Source organism: Denticeps clupeoides, chromosome 19, assembly GCF_900700375.1.
Source record: "Denticeps clupeoides chromosome 19, fDenClu1.1, whole genome shotgun sequence".
Lineage (NCBI taxonomy): Eukaryota > Metazoa > Chordata > Actinopteri > Clupeiformes > Denticipitidae > Denticeps > Denticeps clupeoides.
Window position 1 is genome coordinate 14,827,736 of NC_041725.1, and position 20,456 is coordinate 14,848,191.

The 20,456-nt window shown below is 44.7% G+C and overlaps 2 protein-coding genes across 23 annotated transcripts in view; one reads left to right on the forward strand and one right to left on the reverse strand.

The window, feature by feature from the left end:
- Positions 1 to 58: 58 nt before the first annotated feature.
- LOC114768908 (allantoinase, mitochondrial) lies at positions 59 to 4,488 on the reverse strand. Of its 2 annotated transcripts, XM_028961415.1 has the most exons (11): positions 4,286 to 4,488; positions 3,928 to 4,079; positions 3,561 to 3,675; positions 3,191 to 3,337; positions 2,988 to 3,033; positions 2,526 to 2,625; positions 2,125 to 2,311; positions 1,922 to 2,060; positions 1,023 to 1,195; positions 716 to 748; positions 59 to 309 (listed from the first exon to the last, which is right to left on the reverse strand). In XM_028961415.1, exons 1-11 carry the CDS (start codon positions 4,430 to 4,432, stop codon positions 160 to 162), a joined length of 1,389 nt encoding a protein of 462 aa, XP_028817248.1. In that variant the 5' UTR covers positions 4,433 to 4,488; the 3' UTR covers positions 59 to 159. The 2 variants fall into 2 exon arrangements, with proteins under 2 accessions (XP_028817248.1, XP_028817249.1); XM_028961416.1 differs by lacking the exons at positions 716 to 748; positions 1,023 to 1,195 and having other exon boundaries at positions 61 to 309.
- Positions 4,489 to 7,259: 2,771 nt separating this feature from the next.
- kif1aa (kinesin family member 1Aa) overlaps positions 7,260 to 20,456 on the forward strand; it is a 49,750-nt gene continuing 36,553 nt past the window's right edge. For 12 of the 21 annotated variants that reach the window (XM_028961336.1, XM_028961338.1, XM_028961343.1 and 9 more), the window contains exons 1-4: positions 7,260 to 7,493; positions 10,100 to 10,259; positions 19,450 to 19,523; positions 19,890 to 20,069. In XM_028961336.1, coding sequence (XP_028817169.1) covers positions 10,154 to 10,259; positions 19,450 to 19,523; positions 19,890 to 20,069 — 360 coding nt within the window. In that variant the 5' untranslated portion in view covers positions 7,260 to 7,493; positions 10,100 to 10,153. The remainder of the gene's footprint in view (positions 7,494 to 10,099; positions 10,260 to 19,449; positions 19,524 to 19,889; positions 20,070 to 20,456) is intronic. The other 9 variants (XM_028961349.1, XM_028961350.1, XM_028961351.1 and 6 more) reach the window with 2 other exon arrangements.

Genomic DNA, 20,456 nt, shown 5'->3' on the forward strand with positions numbered 1-20,456 from the left:
TTCATTTATTGCAACAGAGGGTTGAAATACACTGTTTACAACTTGCTTCATTTAAAGGAATTATTCCAAAAATGACTTTCCACAGTGTGAACTTTGTAGGTCTGTTTTAGTGATCTAAAATATGTATTTTACGGACGTCCGCTGATGGTGCTCTCAGTCTCACAGTGAGGCATGAGATCTGCCTGGGCAGACGAGGAGGTGCTGCCCCAGGGGCCGAGGTGAGAAGGAGCCCTCTTTGTACACCAGCCTCCCCCGAACTACGGTGGCATACACCTCGCCTTTCAAAGTCATGCCCAGGTACGGAGTCAGCTGCAGGGGAGCAGAGAGAAACTTTAATTCACGCCGATCTAACAGAGTTATGTCCGTTATTATAGAATACATAAGGGTTTCTTTAAGCACATTTTTTACGGCAAATTATTACTTTCTATGAAAAACCCAGACTACATGGTTAAGATGCATAAAGCAATTTTTCATCCAACGGTGATGAAAAGCTACACCCCACAGCTTTTATTTGTTATTTTCAATGAAGGATCGATGTTGATCATAATTTATTTTGACTGCCTGGTTTAGTGTCACTGTGGGCAAATAAAAGTACCCGGAAACCAACCCTGTGGTCAGACGTTGACCAATGACTAGATTTGAATTAAAATCTAATCTGATAATTATTTCATGATATTGGAATAGTATTTGGGAGACATCCAGCAAGCCGCTTTACCGTATTTTTGTGATGTATGTTTGCTTCTTTCACCTGGAATTCACAAAAAAGAAAGCTTATGATTTAACGAACATCATTTTATTTGACATTTTATGTAAAGGAGAAACGCATTTTAAAATGAACATTATCACACTGAAAGATAAGTTACTTTGCAGCATTGAAAAAACAATGGCAACCAAATTGCCACCAAACGTCCATCAAAACGGATTCATCAGTCAATCAATCAATCAATCAATCAATCTATCTATAATAGGTCATAGAAGGTCATAGAGAGCAGAGGTGCCATGCTGACTCCCTCTCCACTGACCTCAAACTCTTTGTCTGGGTCCCAGATGACCAGGTCTGCATCATGACCAGGGAGGAGACTCCCTTTCTGGTTGTCAAGACAACAAAGCTGGGCTGGATTTTTGCAGAGGAGCCTGACTACATCGGGGAGGGTGAAACCCTTGTTAGCAGCAGATGTCCAGAACAGAGGAAGTCCTGCAGTATCAGTGAGCAAAGTCACCTTAGCATAAAATGAAACTCATGAAAGGTTAACATGAGTCCAGTTATTTGAAAAAAATGTGCGAAGGTAATTTGTTTATTCAATGGCATTATTGATTGCGTGGGATTGTCATGATCCGGTCCAAAAGGGGATCCGTTTCACGTTTGTCATGTGTAATGTTCCCGGATCGTTTTCACCTGTGTCGAATGTATAAAGCTGCCCTGTTCGTTTCTGTTCGCCGTCGGGTCTTTGTTGTGCTACACGTTCACCTGTTGCAAGATGTCTCCCCTGTCCTGTTCCTCACCCATTAAAACCCGGTTTCGTGACGTCATGCAAATGCGTCCTTCTTCCTCGTCATCTATTCTCATCGTCACCTGCCTTGTCATGCCATCAAGGTTGTGACAGGGATTAGTCTTGGGTTTACCACAAGGTATTAAACCAGATCGTTTACTCAAGTTCCTCTGGAGTAAATCATTACAAGTTGTTGGAAATCATTACAAACTATTTGCTTCCATGGGGACTTTGTCCTCTACGAGAACGTGGAGTTATTCCTGCCAGGTGTGTGTGTGTGTGTGTGTGTGTGTGTGTGTGTGTGTCTGTTTGAATACGTGGATGAGACTCCAACAATTAATAAAGTTAAAGGAACATGTGAACAGGCATGAACAGATACGGTGCTACACTAAACATATACAGTAAATATATATTTTAAAATGGTGGCCTACCGAGCTGGAGGGAGGAGATCCCGCCCCAGGCCTGGGTGAAGTCTCCTACGTCCAATCGTTTCAGGTCAGGTGTGCAAGGGGAGTGGTCTGATACGACCATGTCGACATCTCCAGCTCTGAGTGCCGCCCACAGCTGTTCCTGTGCGGGGAAAGGCAGAATCAGGGGTAAAGATGACCCCCGCCAAGTGCATCATGAACTTTACCTGGTTGGCCATGCTGCGGATGGGAGGGCAGCACTTAAACAGGGTGGCACCAGTGGGGACGCGCTCAGCTGAAAGGCTCAGGTAATGATGGGTGGTCTCCACTGTCAGGGGTGCGCCTGCCTGCCTCGCTGCCCGAATTATTTCCAGGGGCTGGGCAGAGGACAAGTGCACTATATGGCATCGAACCCTGACACAACACAAATTACTGTGAGGGCATGCAGTATGCAAAAAAAGGAGAAGTACATTTTATTTGCTCAAATCAGAAAAAATTATGGGGCTTTAAAATATATTTTCAGTGCCAAGGCATCTCCAAAGAAACAATATTTCACACAACAACAATATAAATCCAGCTTATCCTAGTTACACCTAGTTAAGGCTTTAAATTCTGCTGATGCACTCACTGGTACTGCATGCAGAGCTGGGTGATGATGCGGATGGCCTCCAGCTCCATCAGGTCAGGCCTGGACTTCAGGAAGGTGGAGTAGCTACGCAGATCTGTTGCTGAGAGACAGATACATTAAGTCCTGGTCAGTGTACGGATTTATTGCTGTGTACCAGGTCTGTAATCCAGGGGTCTACAAACTAAGCAGATAACATGAAGGGCTCATTCATATAATATTGGTAAGATCTGCACTGATTTTCAGTATCTTTACTGTTATAATATACATATATTATTAATGAGAGATCTAATTCCTGTCCTTGCTTATAAATAGGTCATTAAGATTTAATTGTGACCTTAACAAGCAGAGTCAAAACTGATCTGAACTTTAAGATCTAATTTCATCACATTGAGACCATTGTACAGCATGTCACAGGTTTTCATTTTACCCATAGGCATTTTAGGCTCCAAAGGCAGTACTTACTCTCTTCCTCACCTGGAATCTCCCCTATTTCCTTTTCAGCATGAAACTCCAAGAAAGAAAGGTCAGAATAGTACAGGTGATTATTTAAAATGATTAAAATATTGATTTTCAACTTCAGACTGGCAATATTTGAGGTTTGTTGTAATGGGATGACATAATATTAGTGTATTTAGATAAAAATCTGTGTATTGGGGCTATGTTACCAGAAGAACACTTCCTGTACCCTGGAGCTGCTGCATGGCAGAATGGAGGTCACTGTCGCTCACGTGGGGGAACTCATCCACCCCGCTGTGGATCATGAAGCACTTAAACCCAGCCACTCCGGCCTGGATCATGGGCCTCAGCTCTAGCTGGAGATACCACACTAGCACACTTATATCTATCCATTTATAACACACAAACTGCATATGCATTACACATGTATACTTAAGTCAGGTAACATTATTATTATTTTTATTATTATAATTGTTTTTCTTCATTAGACATGAGGTTAGCATGCAATGTTATTTCATTCTGATGTTCCATGTCATCAATCATCTACATCATCTAATGAAGAATTACTGTATGCTGTACTTGGTTGCCTGGAATGACCCCTCCCCAGAAGGCTGTGTCCACAAAGCACTGGCCTGTGGCCGACTGAATCTTCTCACGGAAGTTGCCAACAGTCGTGGTGGGTGGGATGCTGTTGCTATGGGGATGGCAGTACAGGATGTGATGTGACCGCTTTTTGTATGACTCAGTTAATGCGGTTATTGCAGAAAGCTGGTTTGCTTTGTCCGATTTAATGCAAGATGGGAAATCGATAGATATGAGAGACTACATGGGGGGTTTCACATTCAGTTTTTTTAATATGTGGAAATAACGAAATAACGTTATTGTAGTGCATACTACGTGTGTTGAATTCTTCTGATCGAAAATTCTGGTCTGATCTGATACCTACAGGGGCATGTCTACAATGGTGGTCACCCCTCCAGCGGCAGCAGCTCGTGTGGCCGTCCAGTATCCCTCCCAGCTGGTGCGACCTGGTTCATTCACATGCACGTGGCAGTCCACAATACCTGGCATCACCAGTTTATCACCTACATCTAATACCTATAAACAGAGAAAAGAGCTATATACTTTTTAACAGACACCACTATATAACATACAGTTTTTTTTGCAGGAATAGTCTACAGAAATATGTAAGATATATTGCATTTGTCAGACGTCATGCTGCAGTTTATCAATAAAAGCAGTACCACTTCTCCCCAGGAGATGGCAGAAGTGCCACAATTACCCACAGTCCCAGCACAACACACCTCAGCGGGGCCTTTCAGCGCTGAGTCTGGATCAGGCAAGATGCTCTGGATCTTCCCGTCCTTGATGAGGATGAGGGCCGGCCGGACGCCGTCGCTGCACAGCACCCTCCTGCTCCTGACTGCGCTCACCGTCAATCCGGGCTCCATCGTGAAAAATGACTTGCTGTGTCATGTATTGACCTGCCGGCTCTGCTGAGGCTGAATGCCCCTGGGGCCAACGTACTTCCTCTTGGTGTTACATAAGAGCATGGCTGGAGTGATAAGCGTTCGTTGACCTCTTTGGTACCTTGGATCCGGTGTAACCGATGAGCTGTGGAAGGCCAAAAGGTCAAAAGTCGTGATTGCTACCCACAGGAAAAAAATTTCAAGGGCCAAAACCCCCCAAAACAAAACATTTCATTAGCTCCCTTTGCTTTGTTGTGTTATGTAAGCTGTTCTGTCTCTATTGTGCAGCTGAAATATGCCAATTTACAGGCATTTTTGCTGGTATATTGGGTTAATTGGGTACGTTTTTATGTGGTACGGGTTCATGACCCTCCCCCCTCCGATTAGGGCAAGCCAATAACGGCAGGTTCATAATGCTTTTTCAAAAGTAACGTCGTAGAAACCACATTTTGTTCAATCCTCCAAAACGGCGTATTTTACGTGGCACTAAGCGAGAAATGTCTACTTCTTCCGAGGGGGGAGCGTAGCAGAAAATAACCTGTCAGGCTGACCTACAAATTTGAAAACTCCAGAGTTGATGTGAGGTCGTCTTCAATTTGACGAACGGCGAAGGCCACCAGCTGTGACCATTTTTTACGACGCATCATCAAAATCCCAGACACCTTTGTTGTACCCCTTGCTTGCTATGCTTGTGCGGCCGCTGTAAAAAACGAACTTGGATTGCTGAACAGCCCGTGGGAGCACATCTGGTTTTCCGGATGGAGGTAAAAAAAAAAACGAACCATGGCAGCGCGGTGTCGTGCCGAGGCGGCGTCCCTTTAAGGAAGCCTCTCAGCGACTGCGCTCACCTCCATGTGGATGAATAATTCAGCACCCGGCTTCGCTAAGCTGAGACAGGGGGCAGGGCCAGCGAGGAGGATGCTGGGCCGGTGCCGTGTCTCGTGGCCTAGGACTCCATCAGTCTCCGGCCTGTCCTCGCTCTACCATCACCCGCTCCTGGCCCAGGGTCATTAATGGACGCCGATACCCATCATGCCTCTCTCTGGATTCTGAATGTACAAATCGTGACGCTCTAACATGGCTCCGTAATTTTCTGTACAGACCGTGATGGGCTCCTACACCAACCAATGTTATTCAAATAAGGTAAATGACATCTAAAAATGAGGCGGAGGAGGCGAGAAATGACGGACGGAGAGGTGTGAGATGGTCTGATTACAAAATGGAGGCGAAGGACAGCGCAGAAGGCCGTGCTGTAACCGTAGCGAGACCTGGGAACACATTCAGCACTGTATTTCACGAGCGGCGTAACCCGATCGTGCTCCTTCCCCCCTCCACTCCGTTCCTGCTCGGCCACGGTACTTTCTGGAGCGTCCACGTCAGCTCCCCTCGCATTGTGCCCTGCCCACGGCAACAATGGACTGTGCACATGGTGTTTTGGCACATTTTTTTTTTCCAATTCAAAATTTTATGGCTACATATTTTACACACATGGCATTTCCTTTGATGGACTTCTCCATCTAATAAGTTCAAGGCCCGGTATTTATTTCCATAAACCTATGTTATTGATACCAGGGTGGTTCAGTCAGATACTACCCAGATGTGCACCAAACGGAATACTTTGTATTGTTATTTAAATGTAATTTTGTTAATAAATTAAACATCTGCGTTATTATTTCACATATTTTTTCTACCCCTGTATGTATGATTTCTTCCGCCCGTCGATCCTCATCTCACCCCAACGCCGGGGCGAAGCTGACTCACTGGGGAGGAGCTGAGAGCATTAACGTCAGGCTGGAGTCGCATCACAGTGGGCGCATTACACACGCCGATTCCTTACAGAGGGCGCGCCGGAATAACTCCCCTCCACAGCAGGCCGCCGCTTCCTCAGCGGTGATGTGGGGTACTGGGTGACGGGTGCCCCGTCTTAATTCCCACAGATTATCAGGATGCAACAGTGATGCCGGTTCACAGCAACAATATTAACAATATATGCATTTTAAATCATTTATTTTTTCTATTAACATTACCTCCTACCAGTGAACATGAAAGTAAACGTTATTAATACATCATGAAATGCTTGAAGCGCTGAAGAAGAAGATTTATTACCTCATCTTACCAAAGCTTCAGCTTTGATCAATATGTCATACAAAAAATATCAAGAAATACACAGCACAGTACATACAGTACCATCACAGGAATGATATTTCACACTACATTACCATGCTGTTTATAATTAAGTGTTTTTCTTTGAAATCAACCTATAACAGAAAACAGAACTCTTTTAATTTAAAATTGTGCCCAAAAGTTTTTTTTTTTAATTTTCCATTATGAGACTCATCAGTGCAATACTTCATCAGTGTATTTAAGAAGAAGAGAGGTGGGTGTGCATTTTATGTGAAAGTGAATCAATACCACACCCGAGGTGCGAATAAAAGTGGTGTTTAAACCAACATTGAACATTTTGTGCTCTCGTTTTATTGCTTGCTTTTTTTCCTTTTTTTTTTGCTGGCTGTTGACATACAAAACCAGAAATTCGCAAAGTGCAGCTGGTGTGTTTCAGCAGTGCTGAGACATGTCGCTGAGAGGGAAATCCTGCTCTACTGCGCTTCGGCCGCTTATCAGAGTTAATATTTGCTCATGGCTCCATAATGCTCATGTTAAACACAGACTGGGAGAGGCAGGGTGTCTTCTTTGTGTGTGTGTGTGTGCTGAATTCTCCGGGGACGTTCGTCCCTCCCTCCCTCTCTCCCTCTCTCTCTCCCTCTCTCTCTACCTCTCTCTCTCCCTCTCTCTCTCTGCTGCATTGATGCTGCTGCCTCCGTCTCCGGTGACGTCACTGGCTCGGCGCAGCTCAGCATCCCCGCAATAAGGAGACATCAGAGCCATTTTGGCTTTTGCCGCGGAGCGATTCTACACCCACGGCCCGGGCTCCGAGGGCATCCGACTGCGCCGAACCCCGGACGGACCGTGCCGGACGCGAGGAGACGAGAGCACGGGGACCAGTGGGGACCTGTGTCCGTGGGGACAGGACGCGGCTCGGAAGGTGAGGCTGGGCGTTCCATTCCCCTCCCGCCGGGGCGCGGCCGTCAACAGCCCGCTCGCTGTTGTTAATATTACTATTTATTGGACAGGTAGATGGTAATAATAATAATAGTATGGTAAATACTGTTATTATTATTACCATCTACCAGTCCAATAAATGCTCTTCTAGGGCTGACATGGATAAAAAAATCGATTCTATTCGTAACTAATTGAGATACATTATACGCATACCTTTACTAGCACTGACAGTTATTATCATTTTTTTTTTTTTTTTATAAATCATGTCGTGGACCGAGAATATATTTAATGAAACAAAACGATCAATTCGTAAATAGTACGTTTATTTAAAAAATGTAAATGTTCGGCAACAGACACATTACACGATAATAATGAAATAATTTACGGGCATTTTATTTTTTGGAATAAATGTATTTTTTTTGTACCGATGTCAGGTATGTATTGATGGTTATCGCCTCCCCTCCGCGGTCACTTTTCAAAATGGAGGACGTGGATGTTTGCATTCCGAACCTCTTCCTCCGGTAAAAGAAAAAATAAAAAGCCTGACCACGCCCTTTCATAACCCCGAATATTGCATTCAGCGATAAATAAATAGGCGTGTACGTCCGTGGGAACTGCAGCATTGTGGCAGCACATCTCCTATAAGGCCCATTGGCGGCACCAGTCACCGTGTCCAGGGCCCCGTATAACGGTGTATTTAAGGTGAGAGGAGATGGATCTCGGGGAAAAGCGGATCGATAGTGAATCTGTCGATAGGCCCCAAGCACGTTGCGCCGGAGTAATGGTGGGATGACGCTATTTCAAAATTAAACACCGGTTTCGTCAACCATTTTCATGTGTACCATTTCTAATCAGGCAAGATTAAGTTTGACCCCTGCATATCGCCTTTTACGAATGACACTGATGTGATATATCACAGGTCTCGTGTAGGAATCTATTCGAGTCAGATGTTAGTTTTGCCAGATGGTCGTTGCTCATTAATGGGCCTAAAGGACGAGTTCTCATGACACGGAACGTGACTGGATAAAAAAAAAAAAAAAAGAATGAATGAATGACACAGCAGTCACGATCAGGGCCCGGCCATTGACGATTCATTAGCTCGGGTCAGCAGGCGTCCTCGTTCAGTCAGTGATAAGCGGACGTCCGCCCTGCCCCTCTCCAGCTTATTAAAACGCAGAATGACGTTGGACGGGGAGCTGATTAGGCTACTGGCTTGGTCTTCATTTTGTCCCTGTCTCTGTCTATCACACGCGCACGCCCAGCTGGGGGCCCGCGGGCCCTGCTCGGTGACGGCTCCTGTCCGCGTGCTATTTGGACGGCGTAATCCTAGCGAGCGGCCTGACATTTAGCCGCCGCTGCACTTCTTTTGTTGCAGCCGGACCGCGTGTCCCCTGCCACTGTGCGCCGTGGCTCACCGCGGCCGCTCTTTTCGCCAGCGTTCGGGCTTCCCGCACAATGGTGGGGAATCGGGTGCAACGTAGCTGGTTTGAAAAAGGCACGTTTCCAAATCTCCAACTTTCACAGTGCGATCATTTCAGGACAGATCCCGGAGACGCTGTGCTCGCGTTCCGCACAAGTTTAATTTAACCACCAGATGCCTTCAAGACACTTAATGGCCTTGTAGTCATGGCGACTGCCCTCTTGACCTTTCTTCGGATCATATGCAGCTCGCAAAAAGTCGTGCCTGCTGATTGCTGAAGGAATACGGCCCTCAGGCATCCTAGCTGCTTAACCTCGAAAACTTTTATAATGGAGTGGAAATGAATTTGACTGTCGCTCGAAATAAAAATAAATTATATTGTGTGTGTAAGTAGTGGACCGGACTCCTTGTCCTTTATTGTCCTTTAGTGAGACCCTGCCCTCTAATTATAAATGGCTATGTCCAAGTGTGAATATGCATGTGTTCCCCAATAAAGGTCCTCAACATTAAATTAAAAAATATATATATTTCTGGAAAGAACGCAGATACGACTTCCTGTTTGCACCACACTGGAAGTCATGTTTGTTTTTCCAGAAAAAATTAAAATGAACCCACTGGTTCTTCAGAGTCTTCCGTGACAGAACTAAAAAAAATACGTTTCTGCTCATTTTTACAACTGCAATGTTTCGCACGCTTTCAAGCCATGACGGTCGGTGGAGCTACTTTTTTAGGGGAGGGTTGGGTGGACAAAGCATGAGAAAGGGGAGGTAACCTTTCCCCTCATGACATCATAAGGGGACAAATGGCCAAAGCTCTCTTTATGCCCCCCATTGCGAGTGACTTTTTGTGTGGCCATTTTACTCTCCTCCTCTCCCCTGTTTTCCTGACCTGTCTACCCCATATGTGCTGTTTGTGTAAATGTACGGTCGGGTTGATGGCCAGACATGGTGTGTATTGCAGCAGCAATAAAGGGTTCTCATCACACATATCGCCATTTCTAGCTTATGCAGGACAACAGACAGGCTAGGGGGACTCGTATTAATGTTAAATAATCTCACAAAGTGACAATTTTCATAATACGGGATCTTTAAAGTGTATTTATATTGCAGATGGTCCTTATAAAGTGTAAAAACCAAAAAACTATCTGGATATATGTGGTTTCTCCCCAGTAGGTGCTGACACCCATCTGTAGTTGAAGAGCAGGAGCCTGGGAAGGAGGCGCCATGGCCGGGGCCTCGGTGAAGGTGGCGGTGCGGGTGCGGCCCTTCAACTCGCGGGAGATCGGCAAGGAGAGCAAGTGCATCATCCAGATGTCCGGAAACACCACCAGTGAGTACCCAGCTCCCCCCCCCTGCCCCGCTCCGGCTCTCAGCGGGATTCATCCGCTGATGGGCTTCGGCCTCCCTGATGTTCCCTGTGGCCCCATCTGTTCCTGTCGCACGCACGCTCCGCCGCGGCGGCTGTTGTCCTTCTTTCACCCCCTCATCGCGAGGGTTCATCGTATGGCCGCACCCGCTCATGTGAAATGGAACCCGAGAGCAGCCATTTTGTTGCACCGAGCTGGACTCCTGCCTGTGCTTTCTACATTTTTGCTTATGAATTTCAGATAATAGGTGGAGATGAAATCCAGGGGCGATTGTTTGCTCTGTTAATTAACCTAAGACCTGCGTTGCAGTACGACGTCATCACCATTTCCTGTAGGGTCGCCGCTGATTAACTTGCTTCTGTAATGAAATGTTGCCGTGATTTGATTTATATTAAAAACATGTCATGATGTTTGCATGTGATAAGGAAGCATCAAATTAGTGTTTATTCTAATCTTCATAAGTGCACGCATTTTTTTTTTGTCAGAATATTAAGAGAAACGTACAACACGTGTTTAATGTTTTCAATCCCAGTGAATTGCTACTGGGTGGTTCCGGGGTGTGTAGGTGTCCGCGGGGAGAACGACTCCTGGGAAACTGCTGCACGCTGGGGGAACTTGGCTGGGTGGCGGCTGAAGAGAGATTTGATTTCCAGGCTTCGCGGCAAGGCAATGCCATTTGTCAATAATTCATGAGGCCTGCTGAAATATTTACCGTTTGGCCTAATTTAGCCGTCTCCTCCTTTTGCCACTCTGTCCTTCCTGTCATGGGTGGCTGGAGACAACAACAAGGCGTCCATTTCTGTTTTTTCTTCTCTTCTTCTTGATTCATTTCTTCTCCGATGGATGTTGTTAACTGTCGATTGAGGTTCATTTCCCTATCCTTTATATACAAGAGCTTCATGCTGGAGGCTACCTGCCGCTGATGGCCTGGTTCACCCGCAGATCTAAAGGCACAATAGAGCTCTTAATTAGGCCCATGGCAACCTGACACCAACAGAAAATGACAGAGCACTGCTGAAAGCACACAAATATGTGTGTTTATGTGTGTGTGTGTGTGTGTGTGGACCTGGCATGGTAATGGACTTGTTAAAGTGATCCTTAGGTCGGATGTCTGGCTTTTGAACGAATCAAATCTAGGTTTGGAGAAAAACACATTGTCCATATTTCATTGGACGACGGACAATGAACAATCATTCATATGCAGCATGACACCACATAGGACAATGTGCCCGCTTCTGAACATAACAACATTTTTCAGAGCTTTCTTGCAACATTTGATAAATAATACAATTTGTCTGTAGAAAACAGTAAATCTTTGTTTGATGACTTAATATAGATGCATTTATATAGTCATATAAATATAACAGGCAGTGAAATGTAACCCTGATTATAAAATGTAATACAGCAACTGTCAATAGATTAAGTAGATTATAATATACGCACTCACTTTCAGGGTTGCGGCTGCTGGAGACACAGGGCAGGGAGCACACTCAGTTACACACTCACACCTACATACAGAGTCACCAATTCGCCTAGCGTACATGAGGGAACCGGAGGGCCCAGAGAAAACCCGCGCCAGCACGGGGAGAGCATGTACTGAATTGTACGGTTTTAATTTGCAGTGAGGTTTTGGAAGTTATGAAACCCATTAATGCCGGTGATTATAGCACATTACGGCACATGATTTGCACATACAAAGTGACAAATAATTGTTAATTATGACAACATTTGTCGATATATGCCGCAAGCCTCATTACACAGGCATTTGAATCAGAGTTTGGCTTGAATAACGAGTACGCTGGGATGGAATATTCGGTATGATGTGCATGCCTCCTTCTGTGGTTATTTGCGCCTCGTACAGGCAGCTTTTAGAGGGACTTTAATGCGTGTTGAGGCAGGGAGGTGCGTGCGTGGCATTTCCTGGGTGGGTAACGGAGAACTGTACTCGTCCATTAAAGCCCTTAATTACAGGACAGTGTGATGAAGCTTCAACATGATGAGAAAAGGAAAAAAAAAATGTTTTGTGTTTGCTTAAAAGGTGTGTTAGCATTGCTTGCATCACGTTGGGGTGTCAGTGACCTGACACATTTCACTGGCAGCAAGGGCGTGTCCATGACTGTGCATTGGTAGTGTGCATAGGCCTTTCTTGTTGGAATAGAAAGCCCACAGGGATATGACCTTGCATTATACCTGCCCGGATACCAACGCTACGGCATGTGGGCTAACGTCATGTGGGCTAACGTCATGCGTATTGATTGGACGTACCTGGAAGGCCTATATCGGAAATTGGAAACACCGAAGCTAAATTGAGCCATAAATAAATGCGTCTCCTTTTCAGTCTGGGTCGTATCGTCCGAGTGCACAGGGCGTAAACGCAGCTCGGCTGAGAGAGCAGAGGCTTAAGTCATGCACAAAATCAATCTGACATGCAAGATTACCTGCAAGGACGGTCGGTCGAGGTTTGCTAGGGAAGCCGTTTTGGTCACCTTTTTCTAAGACGCCCACATCAGAAACTTGTCTGTGTACAGACACCCACCAGACATCTTCTCACCCTCTGTCTCCATATTTCTCTCCCCCACACACACACATACTTGTCTCACGGTCCCACAGGACTTGATCAGGAGAACGTAATAAATGACGTCACGAGGAACGTTCTCTGCTGCTTCCAGAGAGCTCGCTTTAAATGGCCGCTTGTGTTTGGCAGCCTGGCCTGGACAGGGGAAGGAGCCCAGCCGGGTCTTTTGTACCACTGGCTCTGCTGCTTTGTCCTGCGAGGAGGCTGGATACGGCTCAATAGGCCGTTCCCACAAAGCAGAAGAATGGCAGTGATCTAAGTGACTGACGGGGCTATTTGGGAATAATCTGCCCTGTCCTCACAGCTCCAAGAGGACTGCTAAAGGGTTTTCCCTCTGGGAAAGTGGCTTGTACAGGATCCTGTCTTCATGGTCTTACTTTAATGCATTTTGTAATGGGAACATTTGAATTAGGTTAAAACATTCTAATTGATTCATTCAGTAATACGTGTTTTTGACCTTTATCCATGACTCACTGCTGTATACGTCATCAGGCTGACAAAGAAAGCTTGGTGGTCTTGGGAGGGCTGTGCGACAAGCCCCCACCGAACAGAGACATTCTGGGCTTGGTTTTCCTGTGGTCTGCACCCCTGCTGTGGGTCTTTCTGCCTTGAATCCCCTTTCTCTCTATTCAGGGGAGTGGGTTGATTGTCTGGCTCAGTGAAGAGACGTGGGAGAACTGGAAATATTCAATAGTTTCAGTAGAGGACCTCGTCCTACAGAAACATTAAGGTCTAAATATGGTTTAGAGTAGTCAGGTATAAACCACATTCTTTTAGCAGATAGGTACTGGATCAGATTCAAAGAGTACCAATTCAACTAATGTCCCCTGTCTAAAGAGAAGCTTGTATATGCTATCACAGTATGTTGAAATAGTCAGTATTATAAGCAGCTTTGGGCTTGTTTCAGATTTAAAACCTTGTTATTTGTGTCTTTGTAAGATCTGGCAACCCAATCTGAAACATCACACACACAAATGGATAATTTATCGATCCTGAAGGTAATGTTAAACCAATCACTCCTGATTTTTTTGTGAGGCGTGTTGGCATTGTGTTGCATTTGCCTTGTTTTTCATTGTGCGCTTGTTCTTTTAATTCCCTCAGACTATTTATTTAAAAGGCATTGATGTCTTGCACCCCTTAAAAACACCAATGTGTTTGGAATTGATTCATTATTTGCATTAAGAGTGGGGATTTGATTCCTTGAAATGCATCAGGATCCATGTTGTATCTACAAGGTCTGCACAAATATACAGAGAGGATCATCCACAAGGTCTGAAGAGGTCATAAGGCTTATGTTTGTTGGGACCTGGTGAAGTGATTGACTACTAAGCTGCTAAAAACCTTTATCATTGGTATGCCTTTAGCTTTGTCCTTCCGTCTTCTTCCTGCAATGGAGGCCTAGTGGGTAAGGAAAATCCTGAAATGTCAAGCTGACATTGAGGTCCCCTTGAGCAAGGCACCGTCCCCACACACTGCTCCCCGGGTGCCTTCAGTAAAGTTGAAGGGTTAAATGCAGAGGAGACATTTTGTTGTTTGCACCTCGTGCTGTGCTGTAGTGTTTTACAATGACAAAAAGTGGTCTGTGGGCTTCTAGAGCTGGGTTTTCAGACATTGATTTGATCCTCCTGCAAAAGGTCTGAAAATGCTCTGGACTGGTTATGTGACATTTCATCATGCATGCACAGTCAGTACTTTCAGTATATTATCTACTACGAAATTTTGTTTTTCATGAAAGATGCAGTTTCATTAAGGGCCAAGCACACATGACTTCTAAAGTAGATTTGCTTGTACAGCAATGGCATCAAAATGCCCTTTTAAAGTATTTTGAATTGGCTGTTCCTTTATTTAAACGTGAGCTTAATTGACTTGGCTCTGTCAGTGGAGAGACTGGCATCTCTCAGGGCTTTCAGCGCTTCCACCAGTAGCCAGATATCTGCTGCACACCAGTACTTTGTTAGACTGTGGACAAATTGGTGTATTATAGCCTGGAATCACTAAAACACGCTCGTCGTTCTAGGCTTGGCGACTTACTGTAGCTTCATGCTGGCAGGTATGAATCACTGAGCAGACTCTGCAGACCAAAATGTATAAAGAAGCATTTCGAACAAAATGTGGTCCATTTGGACATGTCCTCAAGAGTTTTACAGACCGGCTTCCTGTGTAATAAGACAAAATCAGGTTGCCGGGATGGGACTGAAAGCAAGCACCACATCTGCCATTAAACATTTACACAGCGGTCACAGGTGCAACTCCCCATCACGGCCACTGGCTTCTGGGATTGGTTAGCTGGGGCCGCCCAACCCATCACAGTTTCCACAAACACGGAGCGACGTGAGCAACCTGACACGTAGAGTCTTCCTGAATGGGGTGAACTGTCCAAGCTCAGTGTGAGTTGCTGCCTCTCACAGGCTGTACTCCAGATATGGATGTGTTGGGTGGTGTTGGGAGGTGTTGCAGCACTACGTGCCATGTCTGCTAGTGCAGTCTGACATGTATGGATGCCTGTGTCCTTGAGGTCCTGTGATCCCTGGATGTATTATGGTACATGACAGGACATGTCCTTGTGTTCCTATGTTGTACATATGTGTTCTGTTGTTTCAAATATTGCATCAAAGTCAGTAGGGTCGGCCCATTGAATGCTTGCAACATGCTTTCAACAATGAGTTGTGTGCCATGATCAGGATAGCGTGTGTCGATAGTAAACAGTAGCAAACAAGCATGTGACATGTCACCCCAAATGCAAGCAGAAGCACATATGGAAGCATTTACATTTACATTTACAGCATTTATCCGATGCCCTTATCCAGAGCAACTTACAATCAGTAGTTACAGGGACAGGGACTGGAGCAACTCAGGGTTAAGTGTCTTGCTCAGGGACACAATGGTAGTAAGTGGGATTTGAACCTGGGTCTTCTGGTTCACAGGCGAGTGTGTTACCCCTAGGCTACTACACTGTTGGCGTCCATTGTCTTGGTCTAATCTATTCCATGTAATTTAGGGAAGCACCACGAGATGGATGGCATTGTCTGACTGTAAAAGAATAAAGACATTTACATATTCCTTTTAATGTAGTATTCAGTATCTGTAGAGTTTATATGGCCCCATTGTGGTCTCACAAAGCTTATATTCCAGAAAACTTGTATAGAAATGAGGTGAGCTTTCATACAATTCATACAGAATTGTAAATTCCAGGAGAGTCAGTCCGTTTCAGTAGCCTGTCGCTTTGTTGCTTGGGTTTGTCTTGAGGTTACACACAGCAGCTGTGATATGTTAAATGAACCGAGCAGAACTCTGCTTGATCACTGATTAAGAATCATATTGGAGTGTGAGGGCAGAATTCAGTTTATTTGCTTATTATGGCTCATGTATACTGAATTTTGTTACAAAAAATGGGGACATATAACAGCCATCGGACAGGGTCAGCCTATATATCAGTCAGCCTAGTACACTGAGGCACTTAAACACACACACACACGCTGCTGACTCTGCTTATAAAAGCAGAGCAGGCCGTGTATAATGCTGGAATTGGGACTCCCATGGGCAGTTCAGCCCTGCTTTTTTGAGCTGCGCGCACTTAGAGCCACACAAGAGATCACTATACACCCCAGTGACTGCAGCCTGCAAAGCCAGAGGATGCAGTTATTCACATATGGACGGCCATTTTATGCAGCATAGAAGTGCTTTATGCAATGATGCATTTCATATACAGATAGCCAAGGACGGTGTGTGTAAGCGGTGGCATGGTTCAGGCCTGCAGACGTCTTCGGCTTGTTTACATTGGTCAGTTCATGTTCAGCACATGCGTATGCCACTTCAGGTTCACAGCAAATAAATGGTATTTTATAATTATTATAGATTTAAATAGATTTTTGTGCTTATGCTTGTATTAGTACTGTGTGTATTTATAATGGTAGGTGGAGGGGAGGTAGCTCCTGGTAAATACGGTAGGCTCTAGCTGCAAAAAAACAAAAACTGTTGCGACCCAAAGTCAGTTGCGCACACTAATTTTTAAGTGAAAAATACAGAAAAAATTCACAATTTCAGAGAACGTTATCCGTCCAAAAAAATTCATGCTATAGGTGGAAGTGTTCTAATTGACGTTGCCAGTTCTAGACACAGAATGACTGATGCTGGCTGCACAGAACTAACAACATTTAAATCTTGCATATGACTATTGCAGTTGCAGCATGATGGTTGCATTTGTATCATTTGTACCACAAAGACCTCAGTTGGTTATTATTGTGTGTGATGTGGAATAAATATGTAATTTGTATGCAGTTACATGCTAACCCCGTTGAATTTACTGAGTGGAATTTTTTGGTGATAGTAGAGCATCTCGGTTTTACAGTGATGCAGAACAACAGGCGCTGGTGAGATAAACGGATTGGCAAAAGTCTGGGCTGATGAGGGACTAGGTTGTCCCTAGCGATGGCAGGGACACACGAATACCTCAGGGGTGAGGGGGTCTCACCAGGGTGAGGATTATATCCTGATCCCTCTCTCAGTGAGATTGCGCTGTGTGTGTGAATGTGTGTGTGGGTGTAAGCGTGCGTGTTCTGTGCAAGTCTGACATCCGGATGAGTTGTAAAGATCCACGTCTCTCCTAATCCAGTAACTGTGCTGTTGGAAATGACCGTGAAACCTGACTCTGCTGCCCTATATTCTTAATTCAAACGTAAGCACTTCTAGAAAGATTGGTTCATAAAATGTCCACTTCTAGAAAGGTTCATAAAATGTCCAGTAATACACTATTGGGATTTCTTTCTTACATAAATGTAGCTGAATTGAGTATTTATACATATCATTACATTACACATAAATCAAGCATTGATAATTATGGCAATTTGTATTTACACATAAATCAATTATTTATAATTTTGACATTTCAGTATATTCTTTTTGCCTTGTATGCTAAGGTACCTCGCCAACAATCAGTCCCATCTAGTGGTGATTCCGTAAATGGCCTCCTCAAATGAACCTTTTCAGTGGGGCCAGTTTACTGGAAACCTGGAAAGGAAGTGGTCCGGTTTTAATATGACTGCTCAGCGACACCAGAGTGCCTTCGGGCCAAAAAAGCGGGCATCTAATTTCAAAGCATTGATCGGCCCGAGATTGCGGCTATAATTCTAGACTTCCTCTGAGGGCGAGAGTGCTGCCTGACGAAAGCAGCGAGAGAAAATTCGGAGCAGTTGGTTTCCGTTTGCGGCTCCATCTTAAATTAGCGCTGTTCTGTTCTCTGGACTTATCTCTGTGTGTAAGAGAAAGGGGGCTCTGTCCCGTTAGCCTGTGCCTCTGAAGATGGACGCTTCCCCCGGGGGAGGATGGCTACGAAATTCAACTCTCTCTTCCAACGAGCCGAGGTTGCGTAATCATCAGTTCAGTACATAAAACACTTTTAATGTCCATTTTTTTTTTAATATACGTGAGTAATCGTGTGAGTGAGAGATGGCGGGACAGAGACAGTATGTGAGGAGTCACAGGCAGGCATCCGCCCGAGGACGAGGGAGCGACGAGCACACCAAATGCCGGTCAGCCAATGACGTCACAGTGCACAGGCGGGCAGGAAGCGATGACCGAGGCAGTTAAAAGTAGGTTTTATGATGACGATGGTCCTTCTTTTTTTAAAGTCACCTGGCTGGCCAAGCTCCTCCATTCGCCATTCAGCTGCTAATGTGCCCCGCCCGGTTTTTCGTCGGAGACTGATGACTCAGCAGCTCTGTAATTTGGACGTGTCTGATACAATCGGCTCTCCGGCTCTGCTGCTCTTGTCCTTGAGCTTTCCCCTCCTCTTTTTCACATCCATTGGTACATGCCGTTTAGTATTTCAGTCGTTTGCTTGCTGGCGCACTGCTTATCGTGTGCGCCCTATAACCATTTTTTACTCTATATATTCAACGAGGTCGAAAGCGAGCTGACCTTGGACTGCACCCAACTCTTCACGAATCATAAAAATATGACAAAATACAGCATCGTATACTCTCATTTTCAATTCCTGGGGATGAAATAGACTTGCTTCGGTGGGTCTCTGTTGAAGTACAGGCAGCTGGCGTAGTAGCTATTCTCCCAACTGGGCACCATCTTGGTATATATGTGTAATATTACTAAACACGTTATTACTGTATTTTATCATATACAGTAACCATGTGCATGTGAGAAATACCCTGAATGCTTCTCTTCAGAAGGTTAACCTGTTGCTATAAAACAGTATTGTTTATCATAATCATCCATTTCCAGATTGAAACCATACTTTTTTTTTTTTTTAAACCAATTTTTCAATTGGAATATTGATTCAATGTGATCAGCTATTTACCCAGACACAAACCTATCAGCTGAGAAATGTCTATATAAACCATGTAAGAACGTGAATAAGGAAGAACAAAAATATATATATATTCTGAGTGATAACTTCCTGAGCCATCCCTTCTAATCAGTGCCTGCTCCATATCCAGATCCATGGAATCCTGCATGTCTGTAATTTCCTAAATTGTTTCCTGGGAGCCTGACGTGACTCAGCATTTCCTGCTTGTTGTCAGTGTGCCGTCGTTATAACGCCGTGTCTTCGCTGCTCTGTGTTTCAGCCATAATCAACCCTAAAGTACCGAAAGAGAACAAGAGCTTCAACTTTGACTACTCCTACTGGTCCCACACCTCGGTGAGTGATGCCGGCGATTAAGCGACTAAACACAGGAATTCAAACACGTGATCATCATTCCATGTCATGAATTTTACCACAGATTCCACAGAACATATTCATTCATTCATTCATTCATCTATACTGTATATTATGTTGCTACATTCATATTTAAATCCATCATTTTGAATATGGGAAGTTTTACGCGACGGCATGAAGCCTGTCACTGAAATTAGCTTTTAGTGTCGGAGAGGTGTGCGGAAATGAATAATGCAGACCGGCTTCTGAGAAGGAACCTCGAATGCCATGAGCCGTGCTAACAGATGAATGATTTACTGCACTGGTGCATTATGGGTGCGTATCTGATCCCTTCCTCTTTGTCCGCAGCCTGAGGACATCAACTATGCGTCCCAGGAGCAGGTGTACCGCGACATTGGGGAGGAGATGCTGCTTCATGCTTTTGAGGGCTACAACGTCTGCATTTTTGCCTACGGACAGACGGGAGCCGGCAAATCTTACACCATGATGGGCAAACAAGAAAAGGACCAGCAGGGCATCATTCCTCTGGTACACAGTCTCATCCGAGGCCTTTCATTGTCATCATTGTCTTATATATAAACCATGAACATACTGAATACAGTCCAAGCAGATCCAACCTTACGTGACCTCTACGTTTTCTTCACAAATTAGATTTTTTTTAGCAGCAGTGTTGCAATGGTCTATCTGCATAGTTATAAGAATCTGTGAAATTCAGACCAATGCTGAATTTCCATTGTTGATGCAGTGAAGTATTGTAGAATCAACATTTAAATGGCTAATTGACCGTAATATTTCCGGAACGAGGTTCTTTTGTTCAGCACAGTACATTACAGTAGGTACAGCAATAGGCCAGAGTTCTCAGAATCCAGCCCAGATTTTGTTTTTGGTACAGATACATGTAGCTGAGATCATAAG